At 40.2% G+C, this 19,407-nt stretch overlaps 1 protein-coding gene across 1 annotated transcript in view; it reads right to left on the reverse strand.

Annotated features, from left to right (window-relative positions):
• The window catches only part of LOC128382422 (sodium/hydrogen exchanger 9-like), a 57,500-nt gene that overhangs the window by 21,106 nt on the left and 16,987 nt on the right, over positions 1 to 19,407 (reverse strand). The window contains exons 7-12 of the mRNA XM_053342408.1: positions 17,369 to 17,507; positions 16,205 to 16,310; positions 13,182 to 13,270; positions 11,783 to 11,896; positions 8,809 to 8,920; positions 7,695 to 7,848 (exon numbers count right to left, since the gene is read on the reverse strand). Of these exons, the coding sequence (XP_053198383.1) occupies positions 7,695 to 7,848; positions 8,809 to 8,920; positions 11,783 to 11,896; positions 13,182 to 13,270; positions 16,205 to 16,310; positions 17,369 to 17,507 (714 nt within the window). The remainder of the gene's footprint in view (positions 1 to 7,694; positions 7,849 to 8,808; positions 8,921 to 11,782; positions 11,897 to 13,181; positions 13,271 to 16,204; positions 16,311 to 17,368; positions 17,508 to 19,407) is intronic.

A 19,407-nucleotide genomic window follows, 5' to 3' on the forward strand; every position in this document is an offset into this window, starting at 1 on the left:
GGTTTTCTAATTCACATTTCTGTTACATTTTCCCTATTTCCTTTGGCTATGAAGCAATCAATTTGACTGGACACAATAAAGAATATAACCAATGAAGGAGAAGACAAGATTTAAGCTTATATCACTCTTTTCCTCTGTCTTATTGTCTCCTTTCCTTATCAGGAGGCACAAACCTATGCTGGAGTCATTCATCTTTGGAGCCCTTTGAAGTATCTTCCATCCAATCACGTTGACATCTTTTTATTATGGACAGTGTGTAGGACACATGAGGATATGTGGGTGACTTTCCTCTCTCCTACATATTAGAGGGGAGGGGGTGTATGCCTGTGTGTGTGAGTGGATGGGTGTAGCCTTTACCTATCTTATTCTAGTCTTACACTGTGCTCACAATTGCACACGTGTTATCAATGCTCTACAGGCAGATGGATGTCAAAGAAGAGTGAGTGAGAGACAGAGAGAGAAAGAGAGAGAGATAAGAGGTCAGTGGGGCATGAAGGAGAGCGAGTGACATCAGAGACACATTTTTCCACCCATCCATCTGTCCACTCAAAACAAACAGGCCAGTCATTAGGCCGGGCTCCAGCTGTTACTTCTTAGCCTCCAAGTTTTGAACACTATTCATTTATATGTACACACCCACATACACACACACAAACGATTATAGACGAAGAGAGCAAGGCCTCCTGCCTGTCCTACACTAGTTGCCCTCTGTAGCAACCTTGACGTATTTTGAAATGACATAATCTCAAAGAACTTTACAGAGGTAATGGGTTGCATGTGAGCGATTTTCTCAGCTTGTTATGTCTTTCAATCATTCGCTCCATGGAGTATTCAAATTAAAAATGACAGTACCTGCCCTTTGAATGACATTATGTATGGAATGCAGAGATTAGTTATATATGACTGTAATAAACACACAATGATAACTATTGTTTATCTACAGGTAGTGTACTGCTACCACAAATGCACAAATGTTAAAAGTACAATAAAACTATTAGTCTGTGCTGGTTGGAAGAAAAATAATGATATTCAAACTGAAAGGGCTTGAAAATGACATGACTGGCCAATGTTCAAAGCCTAGGGGCCCCAGACTGCTCACTGTGACTGGGTCTCAGATCTCCCTAGGGGTGCCCTGCCACCCCCAGCCGTCATCAAAGCCAAGGAGACGGGGCGAGACGGAGAACCGGCAGTGTGACATTGCATGTGCGTGCGTCTGAGTGTTTCTGATACTGCTTGTGCATAGAGCTAGACACGGCAAAAGAAAAGACAAAGACAGAAACAAACAGAACACAGAGGAATTGTACTTTAAACACTGCAGTGTTATTTGTTGTCATTTAACAATGCTGTTCGTCAGCACAATAGCCTGGTCTGTTGAAAACAGACAATGGGTCTTTCATTTTTTGATACTTTTGAGAAACGTATCAGTGTTTTTAATATGTTTTATTAGAGCTAGATTGAGTTACCTCTGAAAACAGTAATATCACATTTTAAACTATTTCAACCTTGACAAGAGGTCATCATACTAGTGGTTTAAAAAATTTGTGACTTAGATGTCAGAGGCAAACAAGACTATTTTTCATGATGGGGCAAAGCTGGTGGAAGCACAAACAGTGGCAGATTGCCAGTTTCAGCAGCACACGAGGCACCTCTTTGCCCTCCTGTTCTTGTTCAGTTATTTCATTGTCCTGAGCAAGAAGGGTGGAGTCATGTAGCTGAGTGTAGTTACGCCATAGCACAAATACAGCCACTCTGTGCATAATGTTGTAGGGTGCACATGTACACACAGACACATTTATAATTACATAAGGTTTTAACTAATGCTGAGTGTCAAAACCAGAATTGGGGTGTTTGACAATTAAAAACCCTTTTGAATATAAAAAACTAAAAGTGAAAAGCAAACAAAAATACAACTAATTACTAATAACCAATCTTAATGAATTTTTGACATACTCTTGAGTAGTGCAGACACATACACACTCTTTAGTCCATCGATAATTAGCTGATTAACACCAGGTTTGGAGAACCACTTACTAAAAACAATGAAACCAAACCACCAGTCAAATGTTTGAACACACACACACACACACACACACACACACACACACACACACATATACAACTGTTGAGTGGAATTGTAATAGAGACACTTTATTTAAAGTATATACTGTATTACTTAAATGTGTTGTTTTACTAGCCCCAGTGACATTAGTGGTGTAGCTCACGCCCATCACCCTTGCACATTTCTGTGATATGTATACCTGCGGATATGTGTCCTGAATAATGCGCCTGCCTGCATATTTCTATCCCCATGACACTGCTATCGTTGTGGGTAGTCATTGCATCTCTGGAGCCAACCACAGTACAGTGCATTGAGCCTTCAGGGCTGTCATGTTTCAGAGAACAGCTCTGTTTTCCTCACTTCACATCCCAAACTCCCACCTCCACTTCCCCCTTCATCTCCCTTCCCTCATTTGACTGTATGAAGTGAAGGAACAAGTTACAACTTTGAAAGACTTCATTTCAGTGAATAATACATTAAATCTCTTCACCTGGAGCAAATTTAACTTCCATTCCATCTCTGAAATGGTTTTGTAGGAGTGTTTGAAAGTTGTACTCTGTGTGAAATTACTCCACTATTTTTTTTTTGGTTACTTTCACAAAAGACCTACCACTTCAGGCATCAAATAAAAGAAAGAGGCACTAAAATGTCTCTTGTTTCTTTACCACAGGTAATTTGGTGCTGGTTGTGAGTGTGTATGTGCAGCAAAGCAGGCTGGTCTACACTCTAACTAACCCTAACCCTGCACTGTGTATAGAGGAAATAGGGATGGATATCTATATTTTTCCAGTCTGCCTTATCTAATTTGCCCATGAAGGAAACAAGTGATGAAGGATGTTGTTTTTGCAGATTTGAGAAGGCAAGACAAACTAAATTATTGAATCTCTCACATTTCATCAGTGTGGTACATATGCCACTTTTTTTGTATCACCTTTGCCCAACATGAACCAGTAATCTCTGATATGTCAACAGAGGGACTTTCCAACCAAAAAGTGTGTGTTAGAACATTTACAAATCAAGAATAACAGTTCAGCTTCAATAACTCAGGCTTAACGGAAATACCTATTTTAATATAGTATGTGTAGCAGTGTTTGCTCAACCCGATTCAACCGGCACACTCAGAAATTCATGCCATATAGGGATGAGCTAAGCTGAGACGGGTGAGCTGCCTGTCAGACTAATGTGAAATTCATGTGCTGCACATTTACAAAGATGGTTAAGACTGAACCCAGATGAGAACGGTACAGTAAAAAAAGAAAACTACCTCAGTTTTCAGTGAGCTCACTGTTCAGTCAGACTTCAGCATACTAGACAAAATGTGCTTTTAAAGACAAGACTGTCTGCCTCTCTTCCTCTCACCAACTCCTCTCTGTTCCTCTCCATTTCAGTCTCAATTTCAAGGTACATTATTGTCCACACTTGAGAGTTTCATCATGCCGCTGCAAAATAAAGTGATTATTTACACTTAACTGCATACAGTAATGAAAATACTATTTTCCTGTATTGTGCTGTGATAGTAATTATTGATATATCTGAACACAGCTTACCATGAAACTGTATAATCGTCATTTTTCTTTTCTCTGCTTCTCATTCTCTCCTCTACATTGTCATGCTTGTTGCAAAAAAACCAAGCCCAACCTCTAGAGACATTTGCTTTCTGGAGCACAAACCCACACATTTGTCAGTTAATGGTAGCTTTTTCTCTACAGGAGGCAAAAAACAAACTTTGGAATGCATTATACCCATCCAACAAAAATGCCGAAAATAAAAGATGATACTAATAATATAAAACCAAATGGCTCTATTCAATCCAAGTGCTAGCTCAACCAACCAACCGATCTACTTAATGTTGCAATTTTGTGTCCAGGGATGACAGCTGAACCTTGGTGCAGAGCAGCACGGTCTTAAAAAACACAGCAGAATATTTACATGTACTGATAAAAACAATACTTAATCCACAGGGGAGGTTTGGATGGAATTTACTCTTTTATCTGTACACTATGCACATGCTGATGATGAAGTACAAGCCTAACATGCCCTTAAATGCTGGGATGTTAAAAATTTGACTGTATCACAGGTCCAGTAAGGCTGCATTAATTAGTGATAAATATAGCTTCCAAAGCTCCAGAACAACATGTACATTTCTGTATTAATGGGAGAGGTGACACCATTGAGTAGACAACTCCTTAAACTTGGACTCAAACGTTGTGATGGTGTGACAGAGACAGTGTTGTGTTCATTAGTGAGTCTGCTGCAGTGTGAGCTCTCCGCTGTATTCATGGTTGAAAAAGTTTCAATAGAGGCTTGATATGGCGACTTAAACTGTATCAATCTTTGGTTCTTGTTTTCTTATTCTGCACATAGTGTTTCCTAAGATGAGCATGTTTGGTTTTGTGTTCCCATTCTTCACTATAGCCACTGTTTTCACAAATCAAATTCAATGGTCTCATGTTTTCCTCAGGCAAAATTAAGTGCTTTTCTTAGTCCAATCTAATCTACTGTATATATTTCAGGATGCATATGTGATAATAGAAAAACACTTGGCTTCATACTATGAGTAATAGAGTCACACATAAGCTATTGTCTACCACAGTTAGAACAGTACTGTTTTTTGCATGAGAGATTTGTGGATTTGTGTTTTATTAGAAAAGCTGATGTCACAAATTTACACCTGTCAATCTGAGTTTAAAGGGTCATTCCACCAATTGTACACATGAAGATCAGTTTACTTGTTAGATGCAGTTCTATGATGATTTTATCATTCTCCAGCCAGGATGATGCTAGTGTGAAACAAATCTGACCAAGCCACAACCACGTAATCCAGAAGACACAGAGCTGATTGCTTAAGTGTTGAACTTTTTTACTCAAAAATATGCAATATGAGTGAGAAATACATGACGATTTAAAACATTAAGTCCTAATTTACTCTTCAGCCTCATGCCAATTAGAAAAGGCATTCATATATTCTTTTAACATTTAGTTAATATACTTTTCTGCCAAAACCAGATTCAAGCAGCATTTGGAAGTCACTGGGTACATTCTCAGACCCTGAACTCTTACACAGTTCAGTCTTGGTCAAGATAGGATCTAGACCACAAAGTCAAAACTCCTTAAGCTGCTCAACTGACACTGAACAAAAGACCCGTGATTGTGGACACAAATCCAATGCCCAGGAGAGTTTAGACAGAGATATTGGTGTTTGATCTTGGTGTCTGGTTCATAAATGTTAGCATTACAATGAAATGAAGCTTATTTGGCTGTAAAAGCTCAAACAAATAACTTGGGTGATTGAATTACCAAAGCCAATCTGCGATTCATTAACAATAAAGCAGCTCCAGGTTTTTGTTTCACAATACAAATTGCTTCACTGTCCATGTTTTGAAGCTTTGGGACAGGGTGTTTTAATGTGCAAAAAATGGTCTTGGGAAGGCATTTTTTAGAAGGATTGTTTATTTCTTATGTATTTGCTTTTGACTACACGTTATTGCTATCCATAAATTCCTTTCCATGAGTTATTTAAATTTTTATTGAACTTAATTTTATTATTTTCCTTTTAGAGCAGTCTCTTGTTTTTCACTAGTACTGTTCTTTACAACCTCTTTTCTGTTACTTAAATATCCAGAATAGTAGATATGTGCTTTTGCCTGATCTCTACACATTCAGGACATTTCACTCACTGTTACATTAAGCAGCACTGACAGTATGTAATGTACACACATACATATACACACGCACACACTGGAAGCCACTGGAGATTCAAAAGTACTGCCTCGAAAGACTGTGGGAGTCAATTATACCACTGTGATCTGGGCCATAGATTACGCTTTAATAATATAAGTATCTAATTACTGCCTTGCATCCTTCACGCCTCTTCTGCACTCCTTAATCATTATCGCCCACTGGCCTCGAATCATAGATAGTACGCAGACTTTAAAAGAAAAAAAACACACAAAATGCAAGGAAACTATGTGAAGAGAGAGGAAACAAGGTAAATACGTTTTTAGAGAAATGCAACGTCCTTTCCTCTGAAGCATCATCTGAAGTGACGTTTGTTTCTGGTGACTGCGGCAGCTGATCACAGCTGGATCAGCTGTCAGTCGGCTTTAACAGCTGTAGACTTTTAATGGAGTTTGTGTCAGCACATATGTTCACTGTGCTAATACTAATAAAAGGTGCACAGTTATCACTGTCAGAGCAGCTGTTTTCTCTCTGTAGCCTGTTACCTGTTTGACAAACACCTGCATATGAATAAGAACCTGCATTCTGTATTTATACTGTGTACTTTGTCCTGCTCCGAGGCACTGAAAACATTTGTACTGGCAGAGTGCGTTTATATTATCTATTAATTATTTGCATCTGTATTTATAGATATTTTGATTGTGAATACATTATTTAATAACCTAATTATATGAATAGGATGTCATTGGGCTAAATGTGTCAGGAAAAATGGAAATTATGTAACTCATAATATAATAATAATATTTATATAATACAAGTTAACAGGGGGAAATAGGGGAAACAGATCATAAAAAGATAAATGAAAAAAGTTGTGTATGGTTCTTTTGTTGATCAGACTGAAAATTAACACATGTTTAACAGTAGAATAGATTGAAAACAAATAAAATAAAACTTGAGAGTGATACACTTGACTTTAATCTGTAATCTGTCTCCATTCAGTGATGTTGTGATGTATCAAATCAGTGCAATCAGCTGCAGCATCCAATCAGTAGCTAATATCAAATATGGGGCATGTTGGCCGATAAAAGGCTTCTGTGAGGGCTGCTCTCCTTGCTCCTTGGAGCAGGAATAAGAGCTTACCGAGGGCCTCCAAAATGGCGGACCAGAAAAATCAAATAAGAGACTTGTAATTGTCCTCACTGTGTTCTCATTATGTATCTACAGTTATGCATGGGCTTATGTGAACAGATTGGCAAGCTGCACTTGAATGTATCTGCTCTGTAACGTGTTTCCAGGAACCTGCAGACCTGCTATGCCCTGTACACCAGCTGTAGTAGTCACTAATGGAGGGCAGAGAGCAGAGAGCTAAGTGCCTGTATGAGGTTGAACAGCAAGGGGAGGAGGGAGAGAGGCAGAATTCAAACATGCAGAGAAAAGATTTACAAAGATCTGTTGCATATTAAGTGAGCTGAATGCCTCTAATTAAGTCTAATTACCACCACATATCTGGTACAAACTCCCAGAAAGCTGCAGGTCTGCTGCAATTCTCAGTTCTTTTAAATCAAGGCTGAAGACTCTTCTGTTTGCTGCTTCCTCTGATTAAATCAAATAATTATTAATTTCTTACACTGCACAATAATTTTCATTCTTGTATTTTATACCTGTCTTATTCTATTTAGTTTGTTTTTATCTTATTTTCTCCTAGCTCTTCAATGACTGTGGGTTTCTTTTGCACTTTGTCTCATTCTTTTCAATGTTTGATGTAAAGCACTTTGAATTGCTTTGTTGCTGAAATGTGCTATATAAATAAACCTGCTGTGCCTTGCTTAATTAAGCTGTGTCTGTCTGTATTCTTACACCACAAATGATGCAATGAGATGGACAGATGGAGAGTCAGGGAAATATGTTTGACTTGCATCATATTGACTGTGTCACTCTGTGAGATGTTAGCGCTAACCTGATGTCCAGATAGCGCAGCATGGGATCAGCAACCGTACCCAGCACCCAGATGGTGAAGCTGACCAGCAGCAGAGTGGTAGTGAAGATGGTGCGCCTCGCTTCTGTGTGTGTGTCTCTTATAGCCAGGCTAAATGCTATAGCCCCCCTAAAACCTGTGGGCAGAGAAGACATTACAGAGCAAACAGCTGCAACGGATTACTGCCATCCATCAAACTACCACACAACCATTTAGTAATGATTATTCAAGAGAGACAGTTCTGTTCATGGATAACACATTACACCCCCACTATCACTCTACTGTATATCTGTTAAAAAAAAATCACTGACCAATTGCTAAAGCAAGTAGCCCCAAAATAGACTTCTAGATTACTATACGGTGGTGACATATTTCTTAAAGCAAAAACAATTCCCACAGCAAATCCTTTATTTCCACGAGAAACGGATGGGGGGGGGGGGGGTGGGGGTGGTGGGGAGTTTCGAAAAATAGCAAGACAAGGGCTTTTCACAAAGAAACCTTCTTACGTAAGAGGTAAAGTGGGTCAAGCAAGCAGCGAACATGCTGCTGCTGCTGCACTAGCCTACATCATTTCACATCAAAAATTCCTTTCTCCTGCATCATCAAGCCATTCAGAGCGTCATAGATGCTAAAGTGAGGCACTGCTATATTCACTCTGTCTGCCAAAAATACAGCAACCAAAATAGAAAAGGCTCAGGCTGAATCAGTAAGGGGGAAAAAATCTAAGATTCTGATGATATTGATTGATGCTAAAATTCCTTACGTAATGAGGGTAGTGAATTATTATAAAGCCTGAAGACAGGATCTTCCACAGGGAACACATTATCTCGGTATCCTCACTAACGTCATTAGCTGCAGTCAGTGAAGACCAAGAATGATTAAAGAGTTTTCATGAGATACATTTGGCTAAAACTTTTTATGTTTTAGTTTCTTGCAGCAATAACATCACCACCCCAACATCTGTCACAATAGCAGCCAAAGATGTGGCCAGTAATGATCATTTTTAGTCATGTCCAAATGTTAATCTGAGACTACAAATGAAGACGAAACACAATAAATACTGTTTATTGGTATTATAATAGTTTGTATACAGTACCTGCAAACATCATGAAGTGCTGGAAGGTGCGAGGGATCTTGGTTGTGCGGCCCAGGTTTAGCAGGAAAGATAAAGGGTAGATGCTGCATGCTCTTGATATAAAGATGGAGAGCTGTATGCATTGAGTGCAGACTAAGGAGAACAATTATGTCTGACACACTTACAGCAAGCTATGATGGAAATTTGTGTTTTTTCCTACCACATATTTTTGTATGACACATTAGAAACCCTGCAGGCCCCAGAGTTAGAGTTGCCCATCTTTCTTTTTTCTAAGTTATTACAGCTAAGAGTAAATTATTCATGATTTAGCTTAGCCTTTTTGTACAAATGAGACAAAAATGACACGTAATTCCATACTTTGTTGAAAAGTACAAATTCTTTGTGAGATCAGACTGTAAAAGTACACCACTGAATATTATCATGTCCCTTCACATACGCAAATACACACACACACACACACACACACACACACACACACATAAAACCATAATCTCTGAACATTTCCTGTTTAGGATGCAAACACAGCAGTGTGGCACCATGCCGAGGCATGAAGCCCATCAGGCTCTGCCAGCTGTCTCTGCCCTCCACACCCACTTTGATGTTTCACCTAGGATGGGACTGAATGCTAAGTGTCCTGAGCAACGGGGATAGGGGATATCACTACAATTTGGGATGTAGCTGCTGTCCTGGATTTTACTTTACATCTGGTCGTTACTGTACATATAGTATAGCTGTTACTGTAGCCGCAAATAGGCAGCCTGAGACCCACCGGTAACTTCTTGTTGATGGTACCTAAATCAAGACTATAAACCAGAGGAGACTGTGCAAAGGAATCTGTCAAGCACTTTTGACTATTTTCAAAAAACTTTTCAGACCCTTTTCTTAAATTTAGTGCGCAAAAATCCTCTGTGCAAACAGTTACCCCTGCTTTTGTATCATGGCAAGAAGGAATTTTAGCCATTCTACAGTATTTCCAAATATCATGCCTGAAATAATAAAGGGACCGATAACTTAGGCAGGGGACCTCATTTTGACAGGGCTATTACTAAAACAGAGCTCCCTTGCACCCTGCAGTCAATATTAGATCTCATGCACCCTATGGATTTTCAAAAGCAATATCCTGCTCCCAAAAGCAGCCATTTCTCTTTATCAAAGGCCTCTAAGCTATTTGAATGGAGGTAATTAAGCACTTTCATCTCAGCCTCTTTTCCAATAAAGCCCATCTCCATTGTTACTGGCAAGGGCTGCAAGCTATGGCGATTAAAATCTACTGCGTAACCAAAGAACGATTAACAGGGTTGAATCACTGGGGTTATTTCATTTTTATAGACACTTTTAGTACTGTACAAGTGGACTTCAACTTCAATTTATTCCTGTTTGTACATCCGGGTCAGTCGAGTAGGTGTAGTTAGCCAGATTTTCTTCACGCTAAGCTTTTGTTATGCAAGCACCATTGAGGACACCAAACAGGCTCAGGTCAAACATTTTCTCGCTGGCAGCCCTTCACACTGAACATAAGAGCTTTGAGGGGGAAAAAATCTGCTCAGTCAACTCTTTCTCTGGCTCTTTTGACCCTATGGTGGAAGATGGATTGTAATAATAATTGCTGGCCATCTGGGCACTGGACTGTGAAAGAACAGCTCCTTGGAGTGCGGCCACTAGAGTCCTTCCTCAGGCATACGCTATGGTTATGCCAGCTCTCAGGCAAGGACAATTGTACAAGGGTGTTGCCAGTAGTCAAGTGCTGCCCCTCTGCTCCCCTCAGGAAGCAAAGCTGATGGATACAACAACAGATGTGACTTATCAGACATCTGTTATGAAAGTGTAACTTAAACATTGGTTGATGTGAGTCATTGTAGAGCTGATGGCTTTTTGATAATGTAACATGTATTGTGGCAGCATTGCATTCCGGCCTACAAAGGCTACTGCCAGAGGAGAAACTAATTCATCTTGTTTGATGGATTTCTGCCTGAATGAGTTTTAAATCTAAGTGGAAAATATTAAGTTTAGAAAGAAGCTCTTGGTTTTTGATTTCGAACATTTTTTCCCTCACATTTACTGTTGATGCTTTAGATAGCTATTTTTCAGTTAAACACCTCCATAGACAAACTGGAAGTATCTGGATGTAAAGTCAGATTATCTGTCAATCTGTCAATATTATACTAAAAATCCTCCATTTACCATCAAATTGAAGACTTCATTTCAGATTTTTCAGATGACTGATAAATGACTCAAAACATTGTTGGATTTTTAAAAGTGTTTCCAACAAATTTTCTGTGGCTCATCTAATCAATTAATCACTTATGAAAAACTGCCTGCATTTGGCCAGTAACTGGCAAGAAGACAAATGGGCAAAAATAAATAAATATGCATCACAAATAGCTATCTAACAGTGTGTCAAAGCATTTTAGGGTGGATATACCCTTAAAGAGATGGAAATACCATAATGAACACCAGTGATCTCTTATTAAATCTGATCAGATTTAATATTTAACCTCAACTGGGATTGTGCGCTTGATCCAAATGAAAGTACTGTAAGCTTATTTCAAAACGACAAACATCTCCACACAGCATTGTTAGAGAGCAGAAAACATGCAGCAATAACAATAATTAAAGACCAATTTTGAGTTATTTTTCATAGGTGATTCAAGAGCAAAAGCTGCACTGCAGAGATGGTGATCATGGGTGACCAGCTGAATGGTGTTTGCAGAGCTCACTAGATCAAACTTATGCAATTGAAGTGCTGAGGTTTTTTTTTTTTAAAGGACTGCACTGCAGCAGAGAAGAAAGATAGAAAACAGGGAAACCACCACGGCCAAATCAAGTGGCAGATGATTGTGCAAATAGAAATTATAATAGAATGTAGAGGAGACCCAGGTAAACAGAAACAAATGCTATTTCAGTGGTCTGAATGCAATATAAAGGCAACACAGCAGGAAGTAAAGATGCTTCGTCATGTATCAGAAAAGGATACAAACGCCCCAGAAATGAAGAGGGCTTTGAAGACATGGCAAGGAAACATCAACAATACATATCCCATGTAGCTGAAGATGAAAATCTCCCCCAGGAAGCTGAAGACTTCAAAGAGCTGCAAATTATAAAAGGGATTGAGAGGATCATGAGGGAGAAGGTCATCTGAAATGGGTGGGGGTTCAGGGAGGAGGATCTGTGTGTATGCATGGGTGTGTGTGTTTCGTGGGTAGGTGAAAGTGAAGGATTTGGATCATATCTGAAATGGGCAAACAGGCTTAGATTTGTCGTACAAACACGACAAATCCAGTGTTTATGTTATTCTCCGATCCTTTGAGGTAGCAACTGCAAACATCTAACAGCTCAAAGTCATAATGTGGATGCATTTAGCACGAGATTGGTTTTAGTCATAATTTCCTTATTTATTTGAAACATGCTGTTTGTGGACACACGTGTAAGGAATAAAAGTGGGGTTTTCCGCCCTTGAAAACTGATTGTTCCTTTTTCATTTTGGTTCCTGGTGGAGAAGCATTTAAACTAATTGACTCCAGTTCTAGGCCATATCAGAGACTCTGGGTTTCATTTACTATAGAGGAAAATAGAATTTGAATCATTTTAATAAGTTATTTCTGAATAAATAAATCAAATGCTAATTAAAATCCTTATGTTGGATTTGAGTGAAAGTGGAGCAGAAGTTATGATTTCATTAAAGATTTATTAATTTCTGTTTTTACTAGTTAAACCATCTTTAGTTTGAAGCTATCTAATTGAATATCTGTACCTTTTCCCTTAAGAGCCTCAAATCACAAGGACAAGAGATGCCACAGAGAAAAATATTTCTGCTACTAGCTATTCAACTCGTGTCTGCATACATTCAATCACTTTGTCTTTTCCTTTGAGCTACAGCTGCATGTATAAATCATAAAAATGTAGATAAAGGCATTCTGCCAAGTAAACATACTGCTCTATACACATACATTGACGACTGCATGGCCAATCCACTTTATAGGTAAAGCCTTCAACTGTGCTGCATAGTCTTTTAAAAGCTTTTCTGTGATAAACAGTTAGCTGCACTGTGGCACCAATAATGAATAATAAATGCATAGATGAGTATATGCGTATACTTGTGATTTATTTTCTCCTCTGTGAAGCTTGCCGGTACAGTATGACAGTGTGTCGGCCACCATTTGTGTTCAGCCTTTTAAGTGGATAGCTGGAGACTGGCCTCCCACACAGACACCCACCAAACAACCAGAGCACTAATGGCAATTAATGATTGCTTGCGCACACACACAAGACACAAACATCGGCATCAAAAGGCAATGTGAACAAAGTGAGTGGACTGAAAAATGCTGTTTGAAAACAACAGTGAAATAGGCATCAATCATCTCCTATAAACCTACCTGCTTGGTCCTGATCCTGCCCTCAGTGGATAAATTGTGAAACGTGTACTTCGCCTGGCTCAAGCCGCAAAACAGCACCGCCACAATACCTGAAAGATAAAGAGACATGAATCAAGGACATTTTAAAAAGGGAAATAACCAACAGTAACCTGTAAAGCACCCATGACATATTTTAATCAATGTTTAGTGTTCAGTAGACAGCAGGGTGTTAAATGTGCTGTATCTGATTAGAATAAAGTATGCAGATATCACTTATATATGCATGTATTATGTAATCAGGTTGTGAGGATGTGTGTGTGTGTCTGTGTGCTGGTTAACACACAGAGCCTTGAGACTTCTCATGTTGACAATATGCTATAGGAGGTTCTTCCATCATATGAAAAGGCTTTGAGAAAGGATTCTTATTCAGGCATGGTTCAGCCCAGTATCAAGTGAATTTGTGAGCCAAAGATAGACTGGTTTTCAGTTTGGTTATTAAAAAAAATCCCACTTTCGAATTAAACGTGAAACAATTAGCAGTACAATGTCTGTATGCGTTGTCCTAAAGGCTCAATAATCTGGTCAAATCCTCCTGTGTGCAGCTACTTCTATGTTTGAGTAGAAAGTATGTGACAGTCGATCAGGCCAGCCCAACCCTGTATCCACCCATTGTCCTGGCTCCAAAGCAGTCCAGCTGTACAAACATAATCAAAATGTTGCTGTCCATCCCAGTTCAAGCATCCTCAGGTTTCAGGCCAAATACTTTACTTCCATGTCTAGCCCAGACACATGGAGTCCTGAGAATGCTAAATGCTAAAGAATTACATCATCACGGTAGATCACGCCAGATGCAGAGGAGCAGAAATTAACAAAAAGGGAAAAATAACAGACAAGCAAAGCCCATAAAGGAAAGAAATGCTGTCGAAGAAAGGCAACTCCACAGAGAGAGGAAACAGGGTGGAGAGAGTGATTAGGGCTCCTGCTGGTGAAGAGGAGGTTGGCTGGACCAGAGAGCTGGAATTTGAAACGTATAGCATGAAAGGTGGGTTGCTGTCTCACAGGACACGCTTGTGTTGTTGCAGAAATCCTACTTCACGGTTTTTGCTCCCTCTACTTTGAGAGAGAATCACAGAACATGAAAAAAATGTGAAATGACTGTGATGGTTTGCAATAGTTAGTGGACAGAGCTGGCAGTAATACAGTAAATACAGCAACAGAGAAATGATAAAACGGTTCAGGCTGCTAAGTGAAGCCAGTCCATTATTCGCTTCCACCTTCACACGAGGATGTTGACCTGAACCTGCACTATGGTAGCTCAGGTAATCCCTGCTCACAATGTCCTTTTCAGGACTGTTCTTCAAAGTCTAACGGACCGTGCCAGCATGGCAAATCTCATTTTGGTTCCATTTGGTTTAGGGCAACATCCTCCTCCTTGGTTTACATAACAGTGACAGAGGCAGCACATCATCAGCCATCCACATGAAGTCTTTTCCACACAGGGCATTTGGCAACAGATGAGATGCATCTCATAATGAGCAGTTGTGAGGGGCAAAAGATTAATGATAGCAGGGCTCCCTGCAAGGCTGAGGGTCATTAGGCACACCCTCACTTAACTCCAGCAATTAACAGAGACACAGAGAGTTTCAATTACCAGAGGACAATACAGGGGACTCTCATTGCACATTGGATCCCTGTGTATGAGCTGCTGCTTCATTCCAAGTTGAACATTAAAAGCCTTTGAAAGAAGTTGCCCTCTACAGAGTACTTTTCTAGGGTGATATTTATTGCCAACAATATATGTGCTCATTTTTAGACTACTGTGATAACACTATACTGTTATCATTAATACTTTACTATTGGCTCTGTTAATACAATACAGAAAAGTTGTATCTGTACTAAAAATACCCACAGCTCTGCATGTGATAGTACTGCCCTCTGGTTTTGATACGGTGTGCCCCACACACTGGGCAGCATTCAGAGTAGTTTTCTTTATAGACAGTTCATATGGGTCCAATACACAGAGGTCAAGGTATTTCATTAAAACTGTCTTCTCCTCCTCCACAGGCCACAGGGAGTACAGCTAAGTAAGAGAAAGCTCCAACAACAACATCAACATCAACTGAATGACTGGAATCCCTCTGACACAATCAGGGCAGGAGGACAAACAACTACACTAATGCGTGCATATGTACACTACAGTCATATTTCAGAGCTACATTATGACTGGTTAACGAGGAAATAGCTGAAGACAATTATTCAGCTACTGCGCCAAGTAACTGATGTTTTCCAAAACCTAACTACTCAGGATTTCAAATACTATGAATCAGTAAAGTGAAATAAACTAACAATGTAACAAAAACACAACATTCCCTTAGTAATGGATAAAGAAATTATAGGCAAGAATGGTTAAGCAGATCATATCACAACCACTGTTGCGCAAGACTTTCATATTTTTTGATTTTCCATAAGACCTGTTAAAACAGCTGGCAATCTCAAACCTTTAGGCATGAACATGCTTAGACAGAGAAGGGCAGATGTTTTAAAATGAGTTATAGGGGTTAGGCATGGACTGGAATTGGTGTGTGTACTTCTTAGTAGACTGAGGAGATGGAGGAGACTTGCTATAATGCCAAAGACTGTCAGAGGTTGAGAAGTATGTGTGCATATGTGCGCTACAAGGGGTTATTCTAATGTACAGGACGTGTAGGTTGAATGAAAACAACATTGAATCTGCTCTTCAGCCAACTGTGCAGATGGTCGAGTCCAGGCAACTGAGAATGTGCACATATCATTCCCAGGTTTCTAGAGTGCGAGCGGCCACAGAGAGGCTTTGTAGCAGCAGAGCTTGCCAATCAAACAGCTGCTTGTGTCACTGATATTGAGGAGAAAGAAGCGAGTCAGTGCATGCAGTTGAGAAGCTATGCCTGAGGGGAGGAAAGGGCAGCAGTTCAGTAACAGGATTTGTATTCTGTCTGACCTCCTCGCCACCCATATCACTGACATGGCCACACACACAAATGACATTTAATGCATACAGCACTCACCTGAAAGTCCACTGGCTTCTGCCAAGAGGAAACTGCTCCAGGACAGCAGGAAGAAGACTGACGTTTCAAGCAGTGGATTCTCATGCAGTCGAGTGAATTTAGTGATGTGAAGAGAGAGTTAAAGACATTCAAGAAAGTATTGGTACAGTATCAGTACAGTACTTTGAATCAATATGTAATGCATATATGTAAATTGAATAAATATGTTGTGAGTGTTGCATGTGCATTCTCCAGTGCAACGATATGAAGGCTGAGAAACATGCAGTATCTGGAAATAAATCAATCTGCAGAAGGTTCTCACTAAGCCAGGAGACCCGCCATAAAAAGTGAATGGTTCTTAATGAGATCCATTCCTAGAGCTCTCCAATAGTCCCATATCCCCTCTGACGAAGCTTTCTTGTAAACCATCATTCTGTACACAAAGAGCAAGATCCAGAAAGTTACCGAAAGAGCAACATAGAAAATGAAAATGAGAATGTTTAGGTGACTATTACAATTTCAGGACCACAAACACTTTGCTCCTCTGTATTCCCTTAGTGTTTATTCTTTAGTACCTGTTTCTTTATCTCATCCTTCTTAAATACCTAGCTACTTTACAATAGTGAATACACCCTCCCATTTCTGATTGTATTTGTAATTAACATGGACAGGTGCAGCAAGTAATTAAAAGATAAGTCAGGAACTGCATGTCAAACTGAATCTTTTTTTAAAGAAACCAGTGTTTGAAGAGACAGCACAAACGAGCAGGCTGTTGCTATGGTTAGCATCAGCAAAATCTAATAAATGCTCACTTTGTGCTTTGCTCTCACCCAGAGATTAGTCACTGTAAATAAGAGCTGAGCTCTGCCCCCAACTGCTCCTGACACATACTCATTTTTCATCCTAAAGTCTAATTACTGGAAGATCAGAGCGAGATGCTGGACAACAGCGTACGTCGAAACTTCATCAGAGCCATCGCCTTGATTGACGACGACTGCAACCATTAATGTCGGAGAAGCACTTTAGACTAAGCCATGTTGCTTTTGTCTATAAAGGTGGTACAGTAGTGGTTTGTAAGAGAAGCAATTACCAATGTGAGGAATCTGATAGATTACAGCGGATGCTGAGGTGATAATTGACTTTGGGGTACAGAGGCAGAGATGGGAGGGGGGGTGAAAAGGATATGAGGGCTGTTATGACTGTGAATATGAAACCCAAGAGGAAGGAGGCGGTGAACACTCCAAGAAAATAACCAACAGAGAGGACGAAGGCAAGGAGGTCGAAGATGTGGTCAATATCCATCTTGCTATAGGTGATGATGGCACTGGAAGACAAATTGACACAGCATACTGAAACAAGGATTACACACATGAAAAAGAAGCAAATACCACAATTATGACAGAAGTAAATACAGAGTGATTACAGACATTGAAGCATTCCGGCAACAACACTGTTTATGGCTCTGAAACAAGTGCAGTCATCAGAAATATGGCCCACTAGGTTCTCAGTATAAACCAGTGTGGAGCAGTGAGCATAAATTCACAGGCTTATTATGCTGAGCTAAGCCTTTAAGTGCAATTTATTGGAGTCATTCCTAAGAATACACAGCCTTCTTTAGAAGTTAAATCTTTACCTGAAAAACAATTCATTCTGAATTATTTGCCTTGGAGAGGTACCCTGGTAGTTAGTGGGGAAACAGGGGAAATACTATTGTTGTTCACAGAGGATCGTTGTGCTATTCACTCTGCTATAAATATTTACTTTGTTGGGGGAAGGGAGACTTCCACATGGAAGTCATTGAGTGCAAAAGAGGCCTCACAAGGAGGCGAAAGGGAGGGATGATTTGAGCAGGAGGGAGGAAGAGAGAGAGAGAGAGAGAGAGAGAGAGAGAGAGAGAGAGAGAGAGAGAGAGAGAGAGAGAGAGAGAGAGAGAGAGAGAGAGAGAGAGAGAGAGAGAGAGAGAGAGAGAGAGAGAGAAGAGCAAGAGTGCCTGAGGTAAAGCAAGCAGGGACAGGCACCCATGTGAGTGGCTGATTTGGTTGGCTGTCTTTATGGAATGACAGGACTTCGTTTCGCACAACAGACCCTCCCATGTATTCCCTTTGGACTTTGGGTGTTCTGAATGAATGTGAAATCACTGAGTCAGCAAAAGCAATGTGAAAGTGCAGCTTAGTGTTTTCTTCTGCCTTCATTTAATGTGACACGACTTCCCATAAGCAGGATACAAATCACAGAAAGTTGCTTTATGCTCCAACTGACATGAAAAGAGTTTGTTCATATCAAACTATTGAGAAATGAACCCATTAATGTATCTCCAGTTTTCATGCTGTCAGGTTGAAATGAGCAAGCATACACCACAACATGCCTTAATCTCCATAGCAAAGGGGGGAGAATCAATCAAGCTGTCGCTAATGAGCTCAGCAAGCTGAATAAGGAAAATCTATTATCCCCTCTGTGAAAATAAAGACTCCAGTTGTGTTAGCACATTAGGCTTGGTCACTAGTCACTTGGTCAGTGTGACCTTCTGGAGACTATATCTTCAGGCGTCTGGGACAGTTAACTCCCAGTCAAAAATCTCAAGATGTCAACCCAGGACCTGGTTGAATGGTGGCTGGGTCAGGGCTGCTGGAGCAGGAGGTTTAGTGCATGGGAGAAGGCACATCAGCGTAAGGTTGAGCTGCTCTGGGAGCTTGTTAAAATTCCAGTGCCAGGATCCCGCGTGGCTCACTAATAAGGGCCAGCTTTGTGTGTGGGGCCAGGGCGACCGGCAGGCTAGTGAGCCAGTCAAGTGACAGGAGATGGCATGAGGTCCGGTCACGCCACTCCAGGAACAAACGCAGCACTATCTGACTGTTCATCTGTGAAGACGTGTAGGCTCCTTCTTCTGAGCTTCAATGTACACAGAGATAGTATCCAGGGTGAACACAACAACCTGCACAATCGTCTTTTTTCCCTCCATCTGTCTGCATGTCTGAACCCATTTGAGCAGGCAGAGAAAAATGTCAGAATATGTGCAGGTACTGTACATGTGATGCGTTAGTCTGTGAGAACACAATATGCAAATATGTACACATAGCTTATCCCTGTCATATCCCTTTCACCTCCATTTGTTCATATGCCTTCCTGGGCTCGAATGTGGACCTGTGTGAGTTTTATCCCCTCTCCATCTCTCTCTCTCTTCTCTCTTCTGCATCTTTCCATCTGTTGAGCATGACTACTTGAAT

The sequence above is a fragment of the Scomber japonicus genome, chromosome 21, assembly GCF_027409825.1.
Source record: "Scomber japonicus isolate fScoJap1 chromosome 21, fScoJap1.pri, whole genome shotgun sequence".
Taxonomy (NCBI): domain Eukaryota; kingdom Metazoa; phylum Chordata; class Actinopteri; order Scombriformes; family Scombridae; genus Scomber; species Scomber japonicus.